The sequence below is a fragment of the Carcharodon carcharias genome, chromosome 3 (genome assembly GCF_017639515.1).
Source record: "Carcharodon carcharias isolate sCarCar2 chromosome 3, sCarCar2.pri, whole genome shotgun sequence".
Classification (NCBI taxonomy): domain Eukaryota; kingdom Metazoa; phylum Chordata; class Chondrichthyes; order Lamniformes; family Lamnidae; genus Carcharodon; species Carcharodon carcharias.
In genome coordinates, this window is record NC_054469.1 from 131,091,557 (window position 1) to 131,111,144 (window position 19,588).

The following is a 19,588-nucleotide window of genomic DNA, read 5'->3' on the forward strand; positions in this document are numbered from 1 at the left end:
TTTATCCCCAATAGGACCCACCCCACATCTTACTACGCAGTTACTACTTACATACCAGTAGCAGATTTTTGGGTTGCAATCTTCAACCTTCAGCTTTTAGAGATGTTTATCATTTGCCAGAAACTTGCATCCAGAGTTTGAAAAACAAAACTTCAAACTTTCGAATGCTGAAACAGGTTGCTTGATAATAGATGATGTGTTTTGTCCTTTATATGTAAGAGTTGTGTAAGAATGCAAAATTGTACAGGGTCTCATGCAGAATCAGGCCTTGGTCTTCTTTGGTCAATAATAATGCCATGTTTCAGGATAGGTTTAGTAAGATTCCTATTTGAGCCTATAGGAACTAAGGAGTGTGAGCATTGTACTAGTATTTGCCTGTAGGCTTTAAGTGACCTGTAGGCCTTTTGCAAATAGAGAACTTAAACCTGAATTTTTCAGGCGGCAGGCGGGAGCGGGCAGGGGTGGTCGCGGAGCCGATCACTGCCCGCAATCAACCCTGCACCGCCATTTTACACGGGAGGGCCAATTAAGGCCCACCCAGCATAACTCGCGAGCCATATTGCTCAACGTTACCTGTGCAGGCGGAGGGAGGAGGGAGATTCAGGGTCAGCACTGTTTCGCGCGTGCACGAGAAAAAGCATTTCAATCTCCCTAATCGCTACTGAAATTATTAAACAAATGGTTTAAAAATTTAATTAAACACGTCCCCTCAAGTGACTGTGTCACATGAAATGGGAGATGTTTTTATATTTTGGAACTTTTTTTTATTTAATCAATAAAAGTTTTAGGAAACCTTACCCCGCTCATGGATGAGGTTTCCTTTTCGCCAGCCCGCCAACCTTAAGATTGGACAGGCAATGTTAACAATTCCGTTAATCACTTCCTTAATGGCCCAATAGGCCGTTTACATATTGGTGGGTGTGCAGCTGACTCTGGCGCATTCCCACCGAACGAAACATTGCAAGACAGCGCAATGATTTCGGGAAGCATGCCCAGTGTCATCGTGTGTCATTTTACGTGTTGGCATGTCGGGCCCACCCCAGCACACTGACTGAAAAATCTTGCCCTTAGTTTTCTTCTCCGCTTACTCACTGTACATGATATATTGTGGCAAATAACTATGATTGGGATGAGTAGGGATTATTAAAATGGGAATGATTGGAGAAAAATATGACTGTACAAATCTCTTAATTATCATGAGGCAATTGGGCACATTTTTTTTCTATATCACCTATCACTTAATAGTGACAAACTGAATTTTACCTTGCAGCTGACAAAATTTGTTTCATTTTTGCACTGTAAATTGTGGATCAGAATCAGTGCCAGATAGAGTCTAGATTTTACTAGCTTTGTCAATGCATTCCAGTAAGAGCCACATTTTTTTACACATTGATGCCTTATCCCTCCCCCATCTTCCTGCCGCTGAATGTAGTAATCACTCTCCTCTAGCAGCCCATGTCCATTCTTGCGACTTATATTAACCTCTCCAAAAGCAGTTTCTATATGCAAGCATATGTTTCATTTGTATGCAGCACCTGATGTTCATACACCCACACATAATAGATATATGGATGTATGCACAAAATGAGAGCTTTTACAAAAAAGACCTATGAAATGGTACAGTGGGCCAATACCAATTAATCCAGCTGTTTGAGATGGACTTGGTGAAGGGAGTTTTGAATTGTGAGTATTCATAGCAATAGGGCCAGAATTTTTCCCTCATTGGCCGCGCACGATTGGCAGGCCCGGGAGCAGTCGGGAAATAGGGCCCTGACCGCAATCAGCCCCCGATTAACGGCCAGCCAGCATGAAACATGCGCTGAAAAGCTCAGCACTACCAGGGTAGGGGCGGTAAGTGGGCGGGTGATGACATCACCGCAGGCTCGTGTGAGCACTTTGAGAGAGCTCCCTGAAGGCAGGCATCTCCTCAGGGAACTGCAGACCCACAAGTATTAAAATAAAGCACAAAAAAGCTGCAAAAAATGCCCATGCAAAACAATCAAGCGCCTGAAGGCATATCTCATAAAAATGCTGTCCCCAGATATTTCTTTTTATTTTATTTCCTAATGGAGATTTCATCCTGCCCTTGGATGAGACTTCACCAAAAATGTAAAGGCTGCCTGGCCGATTTGCTTACCTGCCAACCGTAAGGTTGGATGGGCCATGAAAAATGGCTGACAATTACTCCCTTAATGGGCTTAATTGCCCACTTAATTGTCGGTGGGTGCACTTCCGACTGCCGCACGCACCTACCAAACAAAATATCGCACGATTGTGCGATGATATTGAGATGCTCGCCTGACCTCTCCTTGCACGATTTTATGCTCGTTCAGGTTGGGCGTGCGCCCACCCGTGGAATGTAAAATTCTGCTCTCGATTTCTTGTCTGTCTGGCCAATGAGATTTTATATATTTGAAACATTCTTCTTCTTTAATTAACACTACACGGGCAAAAATTTACAAGCTGTAAGAAACCAGGCCTGCATTGCCTTCTAAGAAGATGAAAACTGTTGGCTTAATCATCACTTGAATCAGTGTGCTTTGTCTGAAGAGCTTCAGGAACAAGTGCCACAACATGTTAATTGGAATAAAAAATCCTCCATATCAACTGCATCCTTCCTATATTAAGAGAGAGTTTGTAGCCTGAAAGTTACCTTTGCTGATGCTCACAGGCAAATGCATTATTCATTCACATATTACCCATTCCCCTATTTCAACATGTTTATATCAAATAATTATATACTTTTGTTAAATAAATGGAGAAAGGAATGCCCTTTCTAATCGCTCAAGCGGTCATTCTACAAGCATAAACCTGACTAGTGAATGTTAACAGGTAACTCAATACTGGGGGAATCACAGCTATGCTTGATCCTGAACGTCCACGCATGTATTTTCCAGTAGAAGGCACTATCCTGAACTCTCACTTTCTCTTCAGTTAAATGCTATTTATCATTACATCATCTGCAAATACAAATTAGCTTCCATATGTATGCTGATGACATTTATCTCTACCTCTTGACCACGTCTTTTAACCCCGCAACATCTTCTGTACTTTCAGACACCCCTCCCTAACATTAAGTGTTGGATGAGTCACACTAAGACAAAAGCAAAATACTGTGGATGCTGGAAATCTGATTGGATTTTCCACCCTTTGATTTTCAGCTCTAATTCATTAATTCATTAATTGTTTCCAGTTTTGCATACCATAATTTCTAACAGCATTTTCAGCATATAAACCCTGCTCTCTGGAACACCCTGCCTAAATCCCTCTACCTCTCTACTTTTCTCTTCTCCTTTAGAAGATGTTCTTCAAAAGCTTTCAGTCATCCCTGCTAAACTTCCCCAGCTTGGTGTCCCCTTCTTCTTTCTTTGCACAATAAAAAGCCTTAGGAAAGTTTGTATGTTAAAGATGCTATAAGACTGCAGAGCATTGTTGCACTGAGTTCCCTTTTAAATGGTGAATTGTTACAAAAATAGTGACCAGATTTGTTCAGTGCTCTTATTATAACAAAATCAAATCTGTATATAATGAAACACATCACACAATGAACCAAAATTAATCTTCCCCCATAATAACAATGCTCTTTTTTTCTCCTTTGGGTGGTTCTGGTTCCCTTCAATTGCATATAAAGTAATTGTTGTGTGGGAATGGGGGTGGGGGGTGTTAATTTTCTACTCTAACTGGTGTAGGGATGGCAGTGTACTAATTCTCTGGATGCTTGAGAACTTTGTAAATGCAGAGTAGAAAAATGTTCTGTTTATTCCATCACAGTCAGCTCTCAATTTACGTGCGCTAAAACAAAAATAAATAAATGCTTCAAAGCTCACGGAAATCTGTCATTAGATTAAACCAGTATTTATTTTCTGTTTTATAGAATGGATTTGCTGTTGTCAGGCCCCCTGGCCATCATGCCGAAGAGTCCACTGCCATGTAAGTACCAGAGGCATTGCCTGTTTTAACAGCGCTGGGGTTACTGCCAGTCACCTGCATAGCTCTGGCCTCTACAACACTCTAATTATTAACAGATGGCTGTAAAACGCAAAAGGAAAAGCTTTCTAGGTACTCCCAGAAGCAGATTTATGGCCACAGAGATCATATAGCATTTTAAAAAATGCCCCAGATCATTATTTATAACCATTTTCCTGACAGATTTGCCTTTTTATTTCTCTCTTTTCTCTATTCCATAGGGGGTTCTGCTTCTTTAATTCTGTGGCAATTACTGCCAAGTACTTGAAGCACAAGCTAAATATAGGCAAGATATTAATCGTGGACTGGGTATGTATATTAATATTCAAGGCACAATACAGAGATATTTTATGAATGATGTGTTTTAGATATTGCCCTTTACCAGATATTGAGGACTGCTATCTCAATAATTTTTTAAACAGGAGACAATTTTCAAATTTACTCGACTTCATGATTCTTGATTATTCAATTGTTTGAGAGTTGTTAATGTTATTTTGCTCAGTGCAATTAAAGAAATAACATACAGTGTTGCAATGCATTGTACTAGGATATTGGGCTGATAATGGCCAATGTCACATATACCATCTGCATGCACTGAATCCCTAAACTGAGATGCATCACTTTAGGGGAACATAGAAAGGAGATTAGTCAGTTCCCTACAAGGAAATGGTTGGTAAAATCAATGGTAGAGTCAACCCTGACTTGCTGTCATAGTACTTACTGCCAAGTTTTAGAATTTTATCGATGATAGGATTCAATAGGAGCTGACCCAAATGCAGAAGACAGATCATAAAAGAAGACAATTTATAAAAGAAAAACATTTTACTGGCGAAAGTAACAGTTGTTCTTGTGGTATTTATTTTAAGTTACATGATTAGGTAAGAGGAAAACTTTGTATCCTTGATCTAGTGCACTTAGTAGAACTAAAAATGGATGGTTAATTAGTCAAAAATGTGCACCAACTGATAATTGTAATAATATCACCAGAGCAGTTCAATATTCAAATATTCAAGATTTTTGTCTGGTAATAGTAATTATTTATTTGCATGTATAAAGACATCAAAATCATCACAAAACCAAAGACATTTGGAAGAATTTCTGATTTACCCTCTTATTTCAAATGAATTCAGGAAGCTCTTAGTTTTCCTATGGACCAACATTACCAAGGATTATTATTAAGATTCTAATCTGAAAGAACAGCTTTGAAAGTGTTTTAAACTAAATCAAAATGAAAGCTGGACAGTAACCCTGTTTAATGTATAAAATTATATGATAATAAGGCTTCACTGTAGGGAAAGAGCTCATTGTGCCTGTGCACGGATTCTGAAAGCTATGTACTTCATGCCAATCCCCTTCTCTTTCCAATTTTAAGTTTTCCCTTTTTCAAATATTTTGCCACTTCCTTTATAAATGCGATTATGAATTTTTCCTTCATCATTGTTTCTGATAGAGTTTCAATGTGGTAACAATGTTGTATGTATAAATAATTCTCCTAGGCTCTCCCATCATTCCACTACTTCTATTCATTGTTTATGTGTTGAACTATTAGAGCGAGTTGGAGCTATCTGGGATAATGTATAGAATAATGCCCTCTATCTAATAATTCACAGGCAAGTACAATACATTTTCCTGATTATCTTATCAAACCTTTCATGATTTTGAAATTGTCTATCTGGTCTCTTCTGGATCTTCTCTGCTGTAATGAAAAGAGGCCCATATCCACAACTAAAGCCCCATATCCCTGGCATCATCTTAGTAAATCTTTTCTGACCCATTTGCTTTATGGTGATTTGTTAAGAATCGTGAGACTATAACTCCTGTGTAAATGTAGTTACTTATTTTAAGTTCTGCTTTATAGACCTGGTTCTTTCTCGTGGACCTCTTGAATAGAGCTCATGATGTTGCTTCATTGTGCATCTTGATATGCTTTCAAAAGAAGCAAATATTGAAGGTGAAATTGACCTACAACAGCATCGCAAAACAAACTCGTTGTGAATCAATGCTCATATTATACTGCACCTGATTTTCTAGAAAAACAGCAGCTGTATAAATGGGCTCCCAGTTTGCTATGAACCTGTTTTACGCTGCTGGTGTATATCAACTTCATCTCCATCGTACATTCAACATAGACAATTCCATTATTAATAGATGAGCAATTATTTTAAGCATTTATGTTTTGGTAAATCTATGTTTATCAAATGGAATATTGCTGAAAAAAGAAAAATGCCTAAGCTTTTTGTCTTGCACTCATCAGGACACTTTGCAAGAATACCAATATAAGGGGAAACAACAATTTATACTGTATGTAAAGAGAGTGCTGATTGATTGGCAAATGGCCTTGCCATGGAGAATGTACCAGTGAAGGTGACTGACAGTTAACTTCCAAACATTGTTTGAAATTTAAACTAAGCAGCCTGACCCTGATTGATCAAGGCATTGCCCCTGAGGAATGAGTCAGTGAATGGCTGTCACTTATTTTGTTTAGCTGAAATAGGCACAATGTATGTACATGCTCTTTCTGTGTGCAAATATCAGGGCCCTGTATATTAATATATGTAGCTTTCAATACACACAAATGCGCCATGTGAGCCTGACTGACAATCTTAAATTGTCAGCATAATTCTTAACACACTGAGGATTATATAGTAAATGTTGTTGTAAAATCACAACTAATGTTGGACACTGTTTTCAGTTTTGCAAGCACAGGTTGGTTGGTTGGTTGGTAGCACAGACTGAAGGAAATACTCAGGCACATGCCAGGGGAATGGAGTGAGTGGAGTGATGAGGGAAGCAGCCACGCAATTGGGAAAGCTTGTCAAAAGTGAGCATTCCTCCGCAGCTGAGACCATTCAGCAGCAGCTCCATTGACATGCTTGGAGTCGGGCCTCTGAAGCTTTTCTGCCCACACGAGCAACGCAAAAGCATGAAAGTGCCACCAAATGCACCAGAACTTTTTACCCCTCAGGCACAGACTGCAAATTAATGTGCATTCTCGTGGGCAGCAGAACAATTGGATGACTGAGTATATTGTATAATCCCCTTGCGAAAGGTGGCCATGGCACAGTCACCGGTGGAGGCACTCACAGCCCCTTGCAATGTCTTCATTAACATTTGCACCAGTATCCATTATGGTTCAAGCTAACAGTGCAGCCTTGCAGTGTGTGTTAGGAGAATGCATGTGCCTAAGCTGAGAGCACAGCATGCAGTCCAGAGGTCAAAGTTGCAGCAAATCGGTCAGTGGAGTGGGGTGGAGGTGGGTAGGATTTCAGATAGCCAATGAGTACACTATACACTGGCCATCCAAGTGGTGGTCAGCATTCTCCAGCATGTGTGAAGGGGCCTTCAGACTTAACCAAGAGAGGTTCTTAGTGCACCCATGCTAACCCAGGCATTTCTCTCTTTGAAGAAGCGTCAGCTCTGAAGAAGGGTCATGCAGACTCAAAATAGTAACTCTGTTTCTCTCTTCACAGATGCTGTGAGACCTGCTGAGTTTTTCCAGCATCTTCTGTTTCTCTTTCAGATTTCCAGCATCCGCAGTATTTTGCTTTTATCTCTTTCGTTGATCCTGCAGGAAGAGAACATCAGGATCATGGTAATTTAATGGTATGCCTCATGGCTTACAGAGAGCAGAGAAGAAGAAGAATAAGAGAGCGGCAGAGGTGCCTAGGTCGGCAAAGAGAGGAGCACATCTTCCAAGGTGAATAGGCAGCAGGTCCTGCTGTGCACACAGCTGAAGATCCACAGCAAGCGATCACTCTTAGGCACCCCACTAGACCCAGGGTCTATGGACAGGGCCAGTCATTCCTGCAGATGACCGAGAACCATTGTCGCCAAAGGCTGTGAACGTCTAGGGCACTGGCCAGTCACAAATACCATCTGCTGAAGGATTTGGTGCCATGGGGACAAGGAGGGCATCCATTGCCAGTGGCCGAGAAAGTGACTGCAGCACTCAGTTTTTATGCCAGTGGCTCCTTCCAAGGCTCCACAGGTGACTTGTGTGGGATCGTGCAAGCCTCCACAGACAAGTGTATCCAGGAGGTCACGGACATCATGTTCATGAAGGCACACAACTTTATGCATTTTGCCCATGATCAGGAAAGCCAGGAAGCAAGAGCGCTGGGATTTGCACAGATCTCAGGATTTCCACATGAGCAGGGTGCCATTGACTGCACTCACATGGCACTTAGTTCTCTGTGGAAAAAAGCAGTTAACTACATCAACTGCAAGGGCTACCACTTGCTGAATGTTGAGCTGGTTGCAACCACCACAAACACATCCTACAGGTCTGTGCACAATTCCCAGGCTTTTGTCCATGACACCTACATCCTTAGCAAGTCTCAGATCCCTGACACCTTCCAGGGTCCACAGAGGCTGCAGTGTTGGTTCCTGAGGGACAAGGACTACCCAGAGAGGACGTAGTTGATGACATCCGTGTGGCGGCCTCAGACTGCAGCAAAGCGATGGTATAACAAGGCTCATGCCACGGCCTGGACTTTGGTGGAGCAAATGATAGGCATCTTGAAAATAAGTTTCTGGTGCCTCCACAGGTCCAGTGGAGCACTGCAATACAGTTCCCAAAAAGTGTTGCACATCATTGTCACTTGACCTGGCAGAGAAGGAGTCGGAGGAGCTGCACGTATCCTCCAATGAGGAGGACATCGAAGGGGATGTCAAGGATGAGGTCCGAGAAGGCGAGGACCCTGGCGATGAGGCCATTGTACTGGCCAGAAGAGGCAGGTGTGCTTAAGAGGCCCTCATAGTCGCAACATTCATGGAGGATGATGATGAGATGCAGTGAGGACAGTCCTGACATTGTCACCTTGCATCTGTGAATGTTTGACTCCTGTGTGGCTGATGGCAGCGCACATACCCTCAGTGCTCATGGACACAGCAGAGGCCCTAATATTCATTAGATTCCAGAAGAATAATGACAACATGCAGTGAGGACACTCCATAGATTTTCACATGACTTCTGTGAATGTCTGACTCCTGCCTGACTGAGGGCAGCTCGCTTGCGCTCTTTGATCAGGGTCATATCATGGAGACATAGCTGTGAAACTTTAAATGCATCTGATCCTTTGTCAGCCTTCAGCACCTGAGCCCTTCAGGAGCACAGTATCACGGATCACAAATGCTGAAGAGATGGGGGACCAACCCCACATCAAATGTGCTGAGAGCCACACAGAGAGAATGACGGAACTCTGATGCCTGCCCACAACATCCTGCACCATCGAGCTGCAGGCATCACTAACGTGTCCAGTGAGTCTGAAGCCAGACCATCACTTTGATCTGAAGGTTACACACTGCACAGGGAGGAGGCCCTGGACGGAGACACCTGCCTTTATCTCGTGCAGGGACCAAGGTTTCACATCTGAGTGACAAGAACACTGCTCATCATAACAAGGAGCCATAGGCAGGGAGACATTCTTGGGAGTTTATTTACAATAGTGAACATTATGTACATGTGATTAACACCCGTGCCCAGGCTGTGCAACTACATCTTCTTAACCTTCCTAAAACTGCCGCTACATCTTGGTGCTCCCCTGATATCCATAGTGGAGGTGTAGGCAGCCTGTCTGTGATGAGCTTGGCGGGCGTCCTCTGGAGGCCGAGACCTGGAGGGGTCCGGCCTGCTTTTGTCGTCCTGCTTTCGTCATCCTGCTGAGTAGCAGTGGCACCCTCCTCAGCCTGTGGAGCTGGAGCTACTGGAGTCACAGGAAGAGGGGGTTTGGATGGGCCTGATGCTCCCAGAATCACCTGGGTGGATGACCCTGGGGCATGCACCAGCTGATCCTCTTCCCAATGGGTGCCTGAGGACCCCTGGCTGACTCCTTGAGGAGAAGGAGAACCTGGAGCTGCTCCCCTCTCACATTGAAACTTTTGGATGCCAACTATGGCCTCAGTGATGGGGTTCAGCCCACGCAGCAGTGCAGGGCCAATGCCCTGGACCAAGGTCTCCATGGAAACAACCATCCTACCAGTGTTGACCTCGGTGTGTTGGCATGCCAGTGCTACCACCTCAGCCTGAAAGTGGACGGACAATCTGAGGAATGCAGAAACATCCCTTCCTGATGTTCCTGAGCTTGCCTTTGTAGCTCCAGCAACTGAGGTATGACTGAGTCCAAAGGCTCATCATCTGACTTGGACTTGGCAGATTTTTGGCCTCCAGCAGTCCTTCGAATGTCGGAAACCTGGGAAGTCCCTGCCGCCGCCTGCTGTGGAGCAGACAGTGTGATGTTCTCACCAGATTGTGATCCCCGGGGCTACTCTAGGAGTAGATCCCGCCGAGGTGTGTGTCTCTGCGCTGGTGGAAGTTGTGGGTGAGCGCTGTGATGGGACTTCAAGGAGGGTGTCATCAGGTTCTTCTTCCAAGGTGTCTCTGAGGTTAGAGTCGAGGGCCTGGCACATGAACCCCCTTGGCTGCTTCCCGGGTGTGCCTGCGAAAGCAAGGGGAGACAATTAGTGAATGGCATGGGACTGCAGAACAGAGGAACGCACTCACACCATGGTTGTCTGATGGAAGATATCTTCCAAAAAGATCTTGAGAACACCGTAAGTTTCCTCGTAAAGGCCGGAGATGCATTTAACACCTCCACATCAAGCGAGGCAGCAAATGGAGGGTTTAATGATCCCATAGATATTACCTCAGAGGCATTTCTGGTGCTGTTTAGCACCACCTTTACTGAGACCTTTACCGCCTTTGCCTTTACCGGACATCACACTCGGAGACAAAGTCTTGTAATGATGTTGTACTGCTGGATCCTTACTTGCTTAAGCACTGCCGACCTCACCGTCAGCACAGGAATGGTCCCGATCATTGCTGGCAGCTGGATAACTATCTTCAAAGTCTGTCAGGACCTTGATGTCAGACATTCCTCCACCAGTCTGTGACCTCTCACTTTTGTTGTGTGTCAGCTTGTCCTGCATGCAGACAGATGGGGACAGTGTAAAGGGATGTCTGCCAGGCCAGATGAGAAGCAGGCTGGCATGTGTGGGTGGTGAGTGGTTCCATGGGCTGGATAAAGGCACAATTCGCAAGGCAAATGAAGGTGTGTGAGAGAGTGAATGGTGATGCCCCTTGAAATGGCAATGAATGAGATCCCTGTGGATGTGTGTGTGATTGGTTTGTGAGTGTGTGATTTGAGAGTGATGAGAAGAGTGACTTACCCTGGCAGAACAGAAGAGGTCATTCATCCTCTTTCGGCACTAGGTGGTTGTCCTCCTTTGGTGAGCATTGGCGCTGACCACTGCTGCCACTGCCTCCCATGCTGGATTAGTGACTTTGCATGCTGGTCATTGCCCAGAGCGGGGGTAGAGGACATTGCGGCGGGCCTCCACTACGTCCAGTAGGTGCTGGAGGGAGGCATCACTAAATTTGGAGGCAGCATGTTTGGCAGACATGACTTAGCAGCTGTTTCTGATCCCTTAGAAAGTGCTAGCTCTATGCAGGGGCAACCGTTAAATATGGCGTCCAGATTACTGAAGGCCTGAGGTGACAGCGGAGCAGGTGAGTCAGAGGCCACTCCACCAGCGATCGGTGTGTTTCCTACAAATGCATTATTAATGAGGCCGTACGTGCTGGGTGTGGGATGATATGGTTTGAAAACCCGTCATTGCAGCCAGCAGTTAAAACATCCTTTTTCCTGCCCACTGCTGCACTTTATGCAAATCTGGGACGATTCTGTCCTCTGACTCTAACTCAGAGATGGAGAATTTTTCAGATGGTCCAAGGGAGCAGGGGAGTTGCCACATCAGAAGTTCAAACTTCCCAGGCAATTCCAACAGAGTTATTGTGTTGGGATTTCCGAGGGATCCTGTAGCCTGCCTTGGGGTGTACGTTCCGTCACCGACTATACAGAGACCGGATGATCTGGGCCAATGTGCCTATGATTTTACTGCATCTGGCACCTAGAAGAATTCTTTTCCAAATATGTCTTAGGCCATCCACAGGAAATGTTCATAGTATTAATCTGCCATGGGTTTGATCCCTGATTCCAGAGGTAAAAGAACTGCCTGTTCTAACCACCCCAAATATTGTGAGCATATTGTATATCATACTCCACCCAATTGTTAGCATTGCCATCCCTTTGCCCTAATAAGATATCCATTTTATTAAGGACAGAAAATAGTGCTGTAGTGGCAGAACAAGCAGATTCAGTGGTAATCTTCCACACACTTAAAGCAACTGTAGTGTACACTAGTAAGAGCTACTTCACAAAACAATTACAGATAGTAGGAAATGAGTAAGAAGGTTGTAATTTACTTGAAGGTTTCAAATAACATTATAAACCACAAGAGCAAAGTCCAAGTAGTTTATGGACGTCATATGAACCCTGAGATTAAATTTCAGCCTTTTACTTACTAGCATTGCTTTTGATTATTATAGGCCATGATTAAAAAATGAAAATTCTATTGATGACAGAAAATCACACTGGTTGAAGTATATTGTCAAAATTTCAGAAGGATATTATTTCATGATTCACATTATGATACAATATGGTGAACTCTAGGAATGATTAAAATCCATAATGGAATCTTAGGGTTCCGAAGTCTTTTAAATCCCAGAGCCAAATTCAAAATTTTAGAAAATTCATTTAATTCCTTGAATTGCTTTGAAATGGCACAATTGTATTCAAGTTTTTAAGAATTAAAAATATTTAATCAAACATATGCAGAATTTATTGAGTTTTGGACTTGATTGTGTACTGGCCAAGCTCCTGTAAGCATTCAGTGCACCTTGTGTCCATTGCTTGCCATTCCTGTTTCAATGCCAGAATCCTCAGGCAACCAGACCATACTTCTGTAATTCCCTTCCATAGCCACTTCATTGCTTCTTTCCCCCCGTTCAAAACTTCTCTCCTAATGTTCATATAATCTAATTCTTCTACTCTTGGTTGGCACCCCCTATCCCCAGTGTGAATCCCAAGTGGATGTTTTATTATGTTATTACAAATTGTTACTATTGTTGACATTCACAATGTTGGATTAACAACTTTTGGCAATTTGTCAGAAAAGAAGATAGCGAATTTCTGGCAATTCTGAACAAAGTAATTATTTTGTAATTTGAAGGCAAAATTCTATGACCATAGCATTTGTCAATGACAATATGCTTAATCTGCATGAATTACTAAGAATGTACACAACTAAATATGCAATGCAAGTAAAAATACACAGGCCATTTGGATTAGCAAGCAGGCTCTGGGTAGAGTTGATAAACTCTTATTACCTTTAAAGAATAATGCGCATCTCCAAATGTTTCCCTTGTGGGTGAGTCCAGAGCTAGGGGGCACTATTTTAAAGTAGGGGTTGCCCTTTTAAGACAGAGATGAGGAGAATTTTTTCTCTCAGAGGATTGTGCAACTTTGGAACTCTGCCTCAGAAAGCACTGGAGGAGGGGTAATTGAATATTTTTAAGATGGAGGCAGATAGATTCTTGTTGGGCAAGGGAATCTAAGGTTATTGGGGGTAAATAGGAATGTGGAATTCGAAACACAAACAGATCAGCCGTGATCTTAATGAATGCCAGAGCAAGCTTGAAGGGCCGAATGGCCTACTTCTGTTCCTATTTCGTAAGATTGTATAAATATTTAAGTTCTAATTCAATAAGAATGCATATGACCTTTTCTGTTATTGTTACACTTATATTAGGCTCAAGAGTACTAAATATTGATAATTGGATAAACTATATTTGACTGTCCTGACAGCTCACAAGGTGATGTGATAAGCTAGCCAGTGAAAAGAATGCAGAGGAAATCAAGCTTGGCATCGAATAATAATGAGTCCCACCTGTAACTGCCACATTTTTTTTTTGCAAGTAATAAATCACATCATCACTATCCTGAATCGTAATCCCTGAAAAAGGAGAAAAAACTTTCATACCAAAAGTCTTTATTTATGACCAGTTACAGGATAAAGGATACCATCCTAAAGGCCTTTCAAATGTGCATATATATTTGTAAATGTTTAGGGTCATTGGAATAATCTGATCAGTTTAAATCTTTTGAAATTACATTGATTCTATTAGGAAAACATGCTTTTTACAATAGGCTAGAATAATTTTGCAGGGAAAGAAAAATTGCAAACAATCTACCATCAGGACTACGTGTAATATGATTATGAGGAACTGGTCTAAACCTTTCAACAGCTGACAAATCTGTAAATGGGATAAACCTTCTATTAAACTTACATTTTGCATCACTTCCTCTGTAAGTATTGTCACTTCCTCACAAGTCTGGCACTGGGTCTCTCTGAAGTTTCCAGGAAAACAATACTTGCTGTAATAAATCTCACTGAACATTACTTTTGAAAATTAAACTTCCTGTTGATTGGAAATTCACATAATTGTTGTGCCCTACAGATTATACTAAAAAATACAGTTTTTGTAATGTAACACTTGGCTTTCTTTAGAGGCTAATTCAAGCATCTAATTGACCCTGAGGGGTTATGAACTGTTAGCAGTTAATAAGTCATAAAATTCTTGCATAAAGTAGGATGCTAGATTCTATCACTGAGACAAACAGTACAAAGACCCAGGGTATAAATATCTAAATGTAGAAAAGAGCTGGAATTTCTCAGTGACTGCTCTTCTGGAGTCTCCAGGGCATGTTTGCTATGGTTTCCTGACTAGAGAAACAAGCTTAAAAAATGAGCACATTAAGGAGTAATTTGTTTGAAGGTTCAGGAAGTTTGTGAGGGGGAGGAGGGGGAAGGCAAAAGTGACCTTTAAGCAGGAGCTGGACATTATTACATTTGTCATTTGTTTCCTTTCACCTTTAGGATGTTCACCATGGTAACGGTACACAGCAAGCCTTTTATAATGACCCCAACGTGCTTTATATTTCCCTCCACCGTTATGATGAAGGAAACTTCTTCCCTGGTAGTGGAGCCCCAGACGAGGTAGGTTGCATTTCTCATCGGCCTCTTTTATCGTTCTGGTCTAATTGCATTGCATGATTATTCCTAATTAGCTCATTCTTCGCTGTTGCACTTTAAATTGCTGTGGATTGCAAAATTGTCCGCCGGGACTGTGTCCCAGTACAGACCAAGTGCACGGCCCCAACCAGTGCTTGTCAAGCATCGTCTGGTTGATTTCGGCATGTTCTTTGATGTTGGTTTCAAAGCTATTTTATCCAAAACTATATATTTTTCTTTCTTGGTGCCGTCCTGTTTTCAGGTTGGAAGCGGCCCTGGTGAAGGCTTCAATGTGAATATCGCCTGGACAGGTGGTCTTGATCCCCCCATGGGAGATGTGGAATACCTTACAGCTTTCAGGTGTGTTCCCACCTGTAGTGATATTTGGGCAAGTTCAAAACTAATGTATTCTTTTGAATATAGAGATCATTGGAAAAGTGTATAAGATTTCAATTCAAATCAAATGTATCCACTTTGGAAGGGGGAGCGAGGGTGAGGTTTTAACTTTTCCACCCACTGGGAACAGGGATATCTGGTAACATGTGGGGAATCTGGAGGTTAGGGTTTTCCCGCATTCTCTGAAGTTTTAACTCCTCAGCACACATGTGCCATTGCTAGCAGGTTCCCTGCTCGGATGTCAATCTGATTGACTGGATTGGCTTCCAGCTGGTTGGGAGCATTAGGAAGAGCTGTAGAACCAGGTAGGTCTAAGCCCTGACCTGAAGCATGAGGAGGGCACCAATTCCTGACCGAGAGGGTGGTGGGGGGAGGAGATGGGGGGGAATGTGAGGCCAGTGGTGGTGGATTGGTGGAGGCATTGGAGTGGTGGGGGGAAGTGGAGAAAGACCAGTCACCTTGGAGGTGGGAGGATGGAAGTCTTGGGAGTTGGGATGGGAAGATGGGAGGCCTCAGCAGTTGGGAGGTCAAGGAGAGATTGGAAAATTTGGGGATGAGTGTCTAATCACAGGAGGGTTGGCAGGCCAGATACATTGGATCCAACAAATAACTGCAATGACACTTACCTCGTTAATCTAGCAGTCCTCATCTTTCTGTAGCTGCTGGTTTTCACAAGGTTTGGGAAACCTGGATGAACAGATTGGGTTGAAATAGTGGATAAATATGAGGATATGGGGCATGCAGCCTCATTATAATATTTAAATTGCCAACCTTCCTCTTGGGACCAGGTTGTCCTCTGTTCCCTACCTCCCCTCCCAGCTCATTAAAACTGCAAGTGGATGGATTGGAAGCAGGCTGGGGTTGGGATTCAGATATATAACACTTTAATGTCCCATCTGACCTAAACCCACCAGTTTTTGGGGGTTGAAATTTCCCCCTGGATATCAGTATTTTGGCTGTTCACTACACCACCTCTTGACTGTCTCCCTTGTTTCTCAATATCCAGAACTAGATTCAGTACTCAAAATGTGGTCTAACCAGAGCATTGTACAGTCTGATCATTACTCAACAAAAACAGAATTACCTGGAAAAACTCAGCAGGTTTGACAGCATCGGCGGAGAAGAAAAGAGTTGATGTTTCGAGTCCTCATGACCCTTCAACAGAACTGTTCTGTTGAAGGGTTATGAGGACTCGAAACATAACTCTTTTCTTCTCCGCCAATGCTGCCAGAGCTGCTGAGTTTTTCCAGGTAATTCTGTTGTTGTTTTGGATTTCTAGCATCTGCAGTTTTTTGTTTTTATCTCTGATCATTACTCAGCCTGACTCGTATTCTTCTGATTTGGCTGTGTAATTCAACACCCTATTGGTTTTGTTGATTACTGCACTATTGCATGAACATGTTGAGTGTTGAGTCCAAATCTCCCTTAACTTCAGCCATGGCCATTTCAGCACATTCAGCTAGTATTTATATTACTAATTTTATCTTTCTGTGTTCAACACTCTTCACTCATCTGCATTAAATTTCATCTGCCTTTATGTGTCTGCTCCTATATTTTGTTTAGCTCATTCAGCATTTTCTGATCTCTCCTTTCAACTCCAACATCCCTCTTAATTTGGTATAATTTGTAAATTTAACTAATTTGCATTGGGTTTCAAAATACAACTTATTGATGTAAATTGAAAACAGAACTAGTTCTAACACTGAGTCCTTGGACATCCCATTTAATGCTTACGCCACCCTGCCCCCCCACACCCCCCACCACCCCAAACTCCCACCCTGATATTCTCTCTGTAGCCAGTGCCCATTGTTTCCTACTCTTCAGACAGCTTTTTATTCAAACATATGCTTTGCTCTTAATCTCCAGAGCTTTGAGCTTAATTAGCAACCTTTCATGTAGAACTTTATCAAATGTGTTTTGGAAGACTGAATACATAATGTTGTAGGGTTTACCACAGTTGACTTGGGTTGTTGCTTCATTGGAAAAATCAAAGAGGTCGGTCAGGCAGAATCTTCCCAGACAAGATGCCATGTTGAGTGCTGTTTATCTGGGATTTTTGTCTCAACCTATTGAAAACTAGATTGACCATGTGGTGTCATACACAATGTGCATAATGTGTACAGGACCTCTGTAAAAGTGTACTGGTTCTCAGTACAACACATAGCTGAACACATCATAAACCTTGTCGAACATCATAATATTGCCGAGCACCAATCTTCTCACTTCATGACATAGCGCTACATGTACCTGAAACAAATTAAAGGTCCAAATGGTGGTCAGTAAGGATAATGAATGATGCAAATCCAATAGGAACATTGCACAGTGATATTTTATTTTAAGGTATCGCCAGACTGTTGCTTATATTTAAAAAAGAAACTCTAGTTGAGAGAATATGTCCCAAGCAGCATTTTTTTTAGGGTTGAATGATTTAGTGCCACTATTTAAGCCGCTTGAGTGTGTCATAGCATGTTCATATTCCCCCAGTCAATGTTTTTTCTCTGTTTTATTGCCATAGAACTTACCATCATCTAGGAACTGTTAGGAAGTTGGAAAATGCTACAGTAAAATACATAAAATACAGAAACTCTTCCTTATGGATTTAGTCACTGGTGCTGTGATTACACTGATACTCATCCAAACACTTGAATGTTTGATGTACTTTGATAAACTACTATGATAATATATTAAACCACGCAATAAACCTCGAATTATATTTTTCACACACATGCAAGGATCATATTTTGTTTATGAGTCCATTTTAGAACCTTGTTGTGAAGGAATAAAGTAAGGAACATTTGTGATTGAACATTACACATAGGTGCTGCTTTTATAACTGAGAGGTGGATTGCCAGCAATTTATTTTCAAGTCACTTCAGCAAAGGTGGTTTTAAAATTTCTGAGCGTGTGAGCATTTCAATCATCCTGATAATTCAAGTGGCATATATGTTAAGGTCATAATTCTACTGAAACATTATAGCAGATGTGCTATATAACTATGTGACTGTAACCACATTGCAACAGATGTGCTATATAACTCCCTGACTGAAACCACCATGTGGAGGGACTGTCCCTCAATAGTAATGTCATCTTGTTCATCCTGCCTGTACAGTGTAGCTATAACAGTAATTTTTCTTCCCAATATAGGTTATTAATGTTAAAAACAAAGCAATAATGTTAAAAGCAAAGCAATAATGTTAAAAATCATAAACATGCAAATATGATGCTTTCTTTAACCCCATAAAATTTAATATCCATGAATTGCTCATGCAGCATTCTCTGAGTATATACCTGAGTATATATATACCTTAGTATATTTACAACACTCAGTGGCAGTCTTGCTAATTATAGTTATATCTCATTATTGAATATAATTACCACAAAACACAATGGAAGATTATCTACTTATGTTGTTGTAGGGTAGATGGTGGTGTAGTGGCAATGTTACTGGACAAGTAATCCAGAGACCCAGGTTAATGCTGTAGGGACATGGGTTCAAATCCCAACATGGCAGCTGCTGAACTTTAAATTCAATGAATTAACTATCATTCATTGTTGGAAAAACTCACCTGGCTCACTAATGCCCTTTAGGGAAGGAAATCCACCATCCTTACCTGGTCTGGCCTACATGTCACTCCAGACCCACAGCAATGTGTTTGACTCTTAACTGCCCTCTGAAATGGCCATTCAATTCAAGGGCAATTAGGGATGGGCAACAAATGTTGGCATTCCCAGTGATACCCATGAAAGAATTAAGAGCAAGAATCACTTTACCTCACTACTACTGAAGCCTTATTTACATTACTGTCATCTTGAGGATCAATTTGTTGAAGGGTTTACTTGGCAGTTTCCCAGCTACATTCTTATAACCTTCAGATAATCTGAATCTTATCCCAAATCCTACCTTGCACCAATTTCTCCCATCACCCATGTCCCTGTCAATCTTTATTGGTTTTTAGTGTCGCAGCAAATCAATTTCATGATGAACATTATCTTCTTTCTCAAGTCTGCCCAAGGCCCACATCAATCGATATAGGACAACTTTTCCAGCAATGTGACCAACCACTCTGGGATGAAAATTAAGTTATTTTATAATGGCCATGCAATTCACCCTGTCAACAGATAACCATCCAGGCAGTGAAGATGAAAATTGACCCTAATAGATCACATTTTAACGTGCACACTGACAGCATTGAATAGCTCTTTGGGGACCAAGGGTACATTGTGCACTTAGTACTACAGGACAATGCTTTTAACATTCAGCCAGTTAATCCTGCCAATAACTTCAGGCCTCTTGTAGTAAGGCTTGACTTCTTCT

At 42.0% G+C, this 19,588-nt stretch overlaps 1 protein-coding gene across 1 annotated transcript in view; it reads left to right on the top strand.

The window, feature by feature from the left end:
- Positions 1-19,588, top strand: part of LOC121275947 (histone deacetylase 9-like) — a 636,654-nt gene that overhangs the window by 488,383 nt on the left and 128,683 nt on the right. Inside the window, exons 17-20 of the mRNA XM_041183848.1 lie at positions 3,875-3,930; positions 4,188-4,275; positions 14,743-14,862; positions 15,140-15,237. Of these exons, the coding sequence (XP_041039782.1) occupies positions 3,875-3,930; positions 4,188-4,275; positions 14,743-14,862; positions 15,140-15,237 (362 nt within the window). The remainder of the gene's footprint in view (positions 1-3,874; positions 3,931-4,187; positions 4,276-14,742; positions 14,863-15,139; positions 15,238-19,588) is intronic.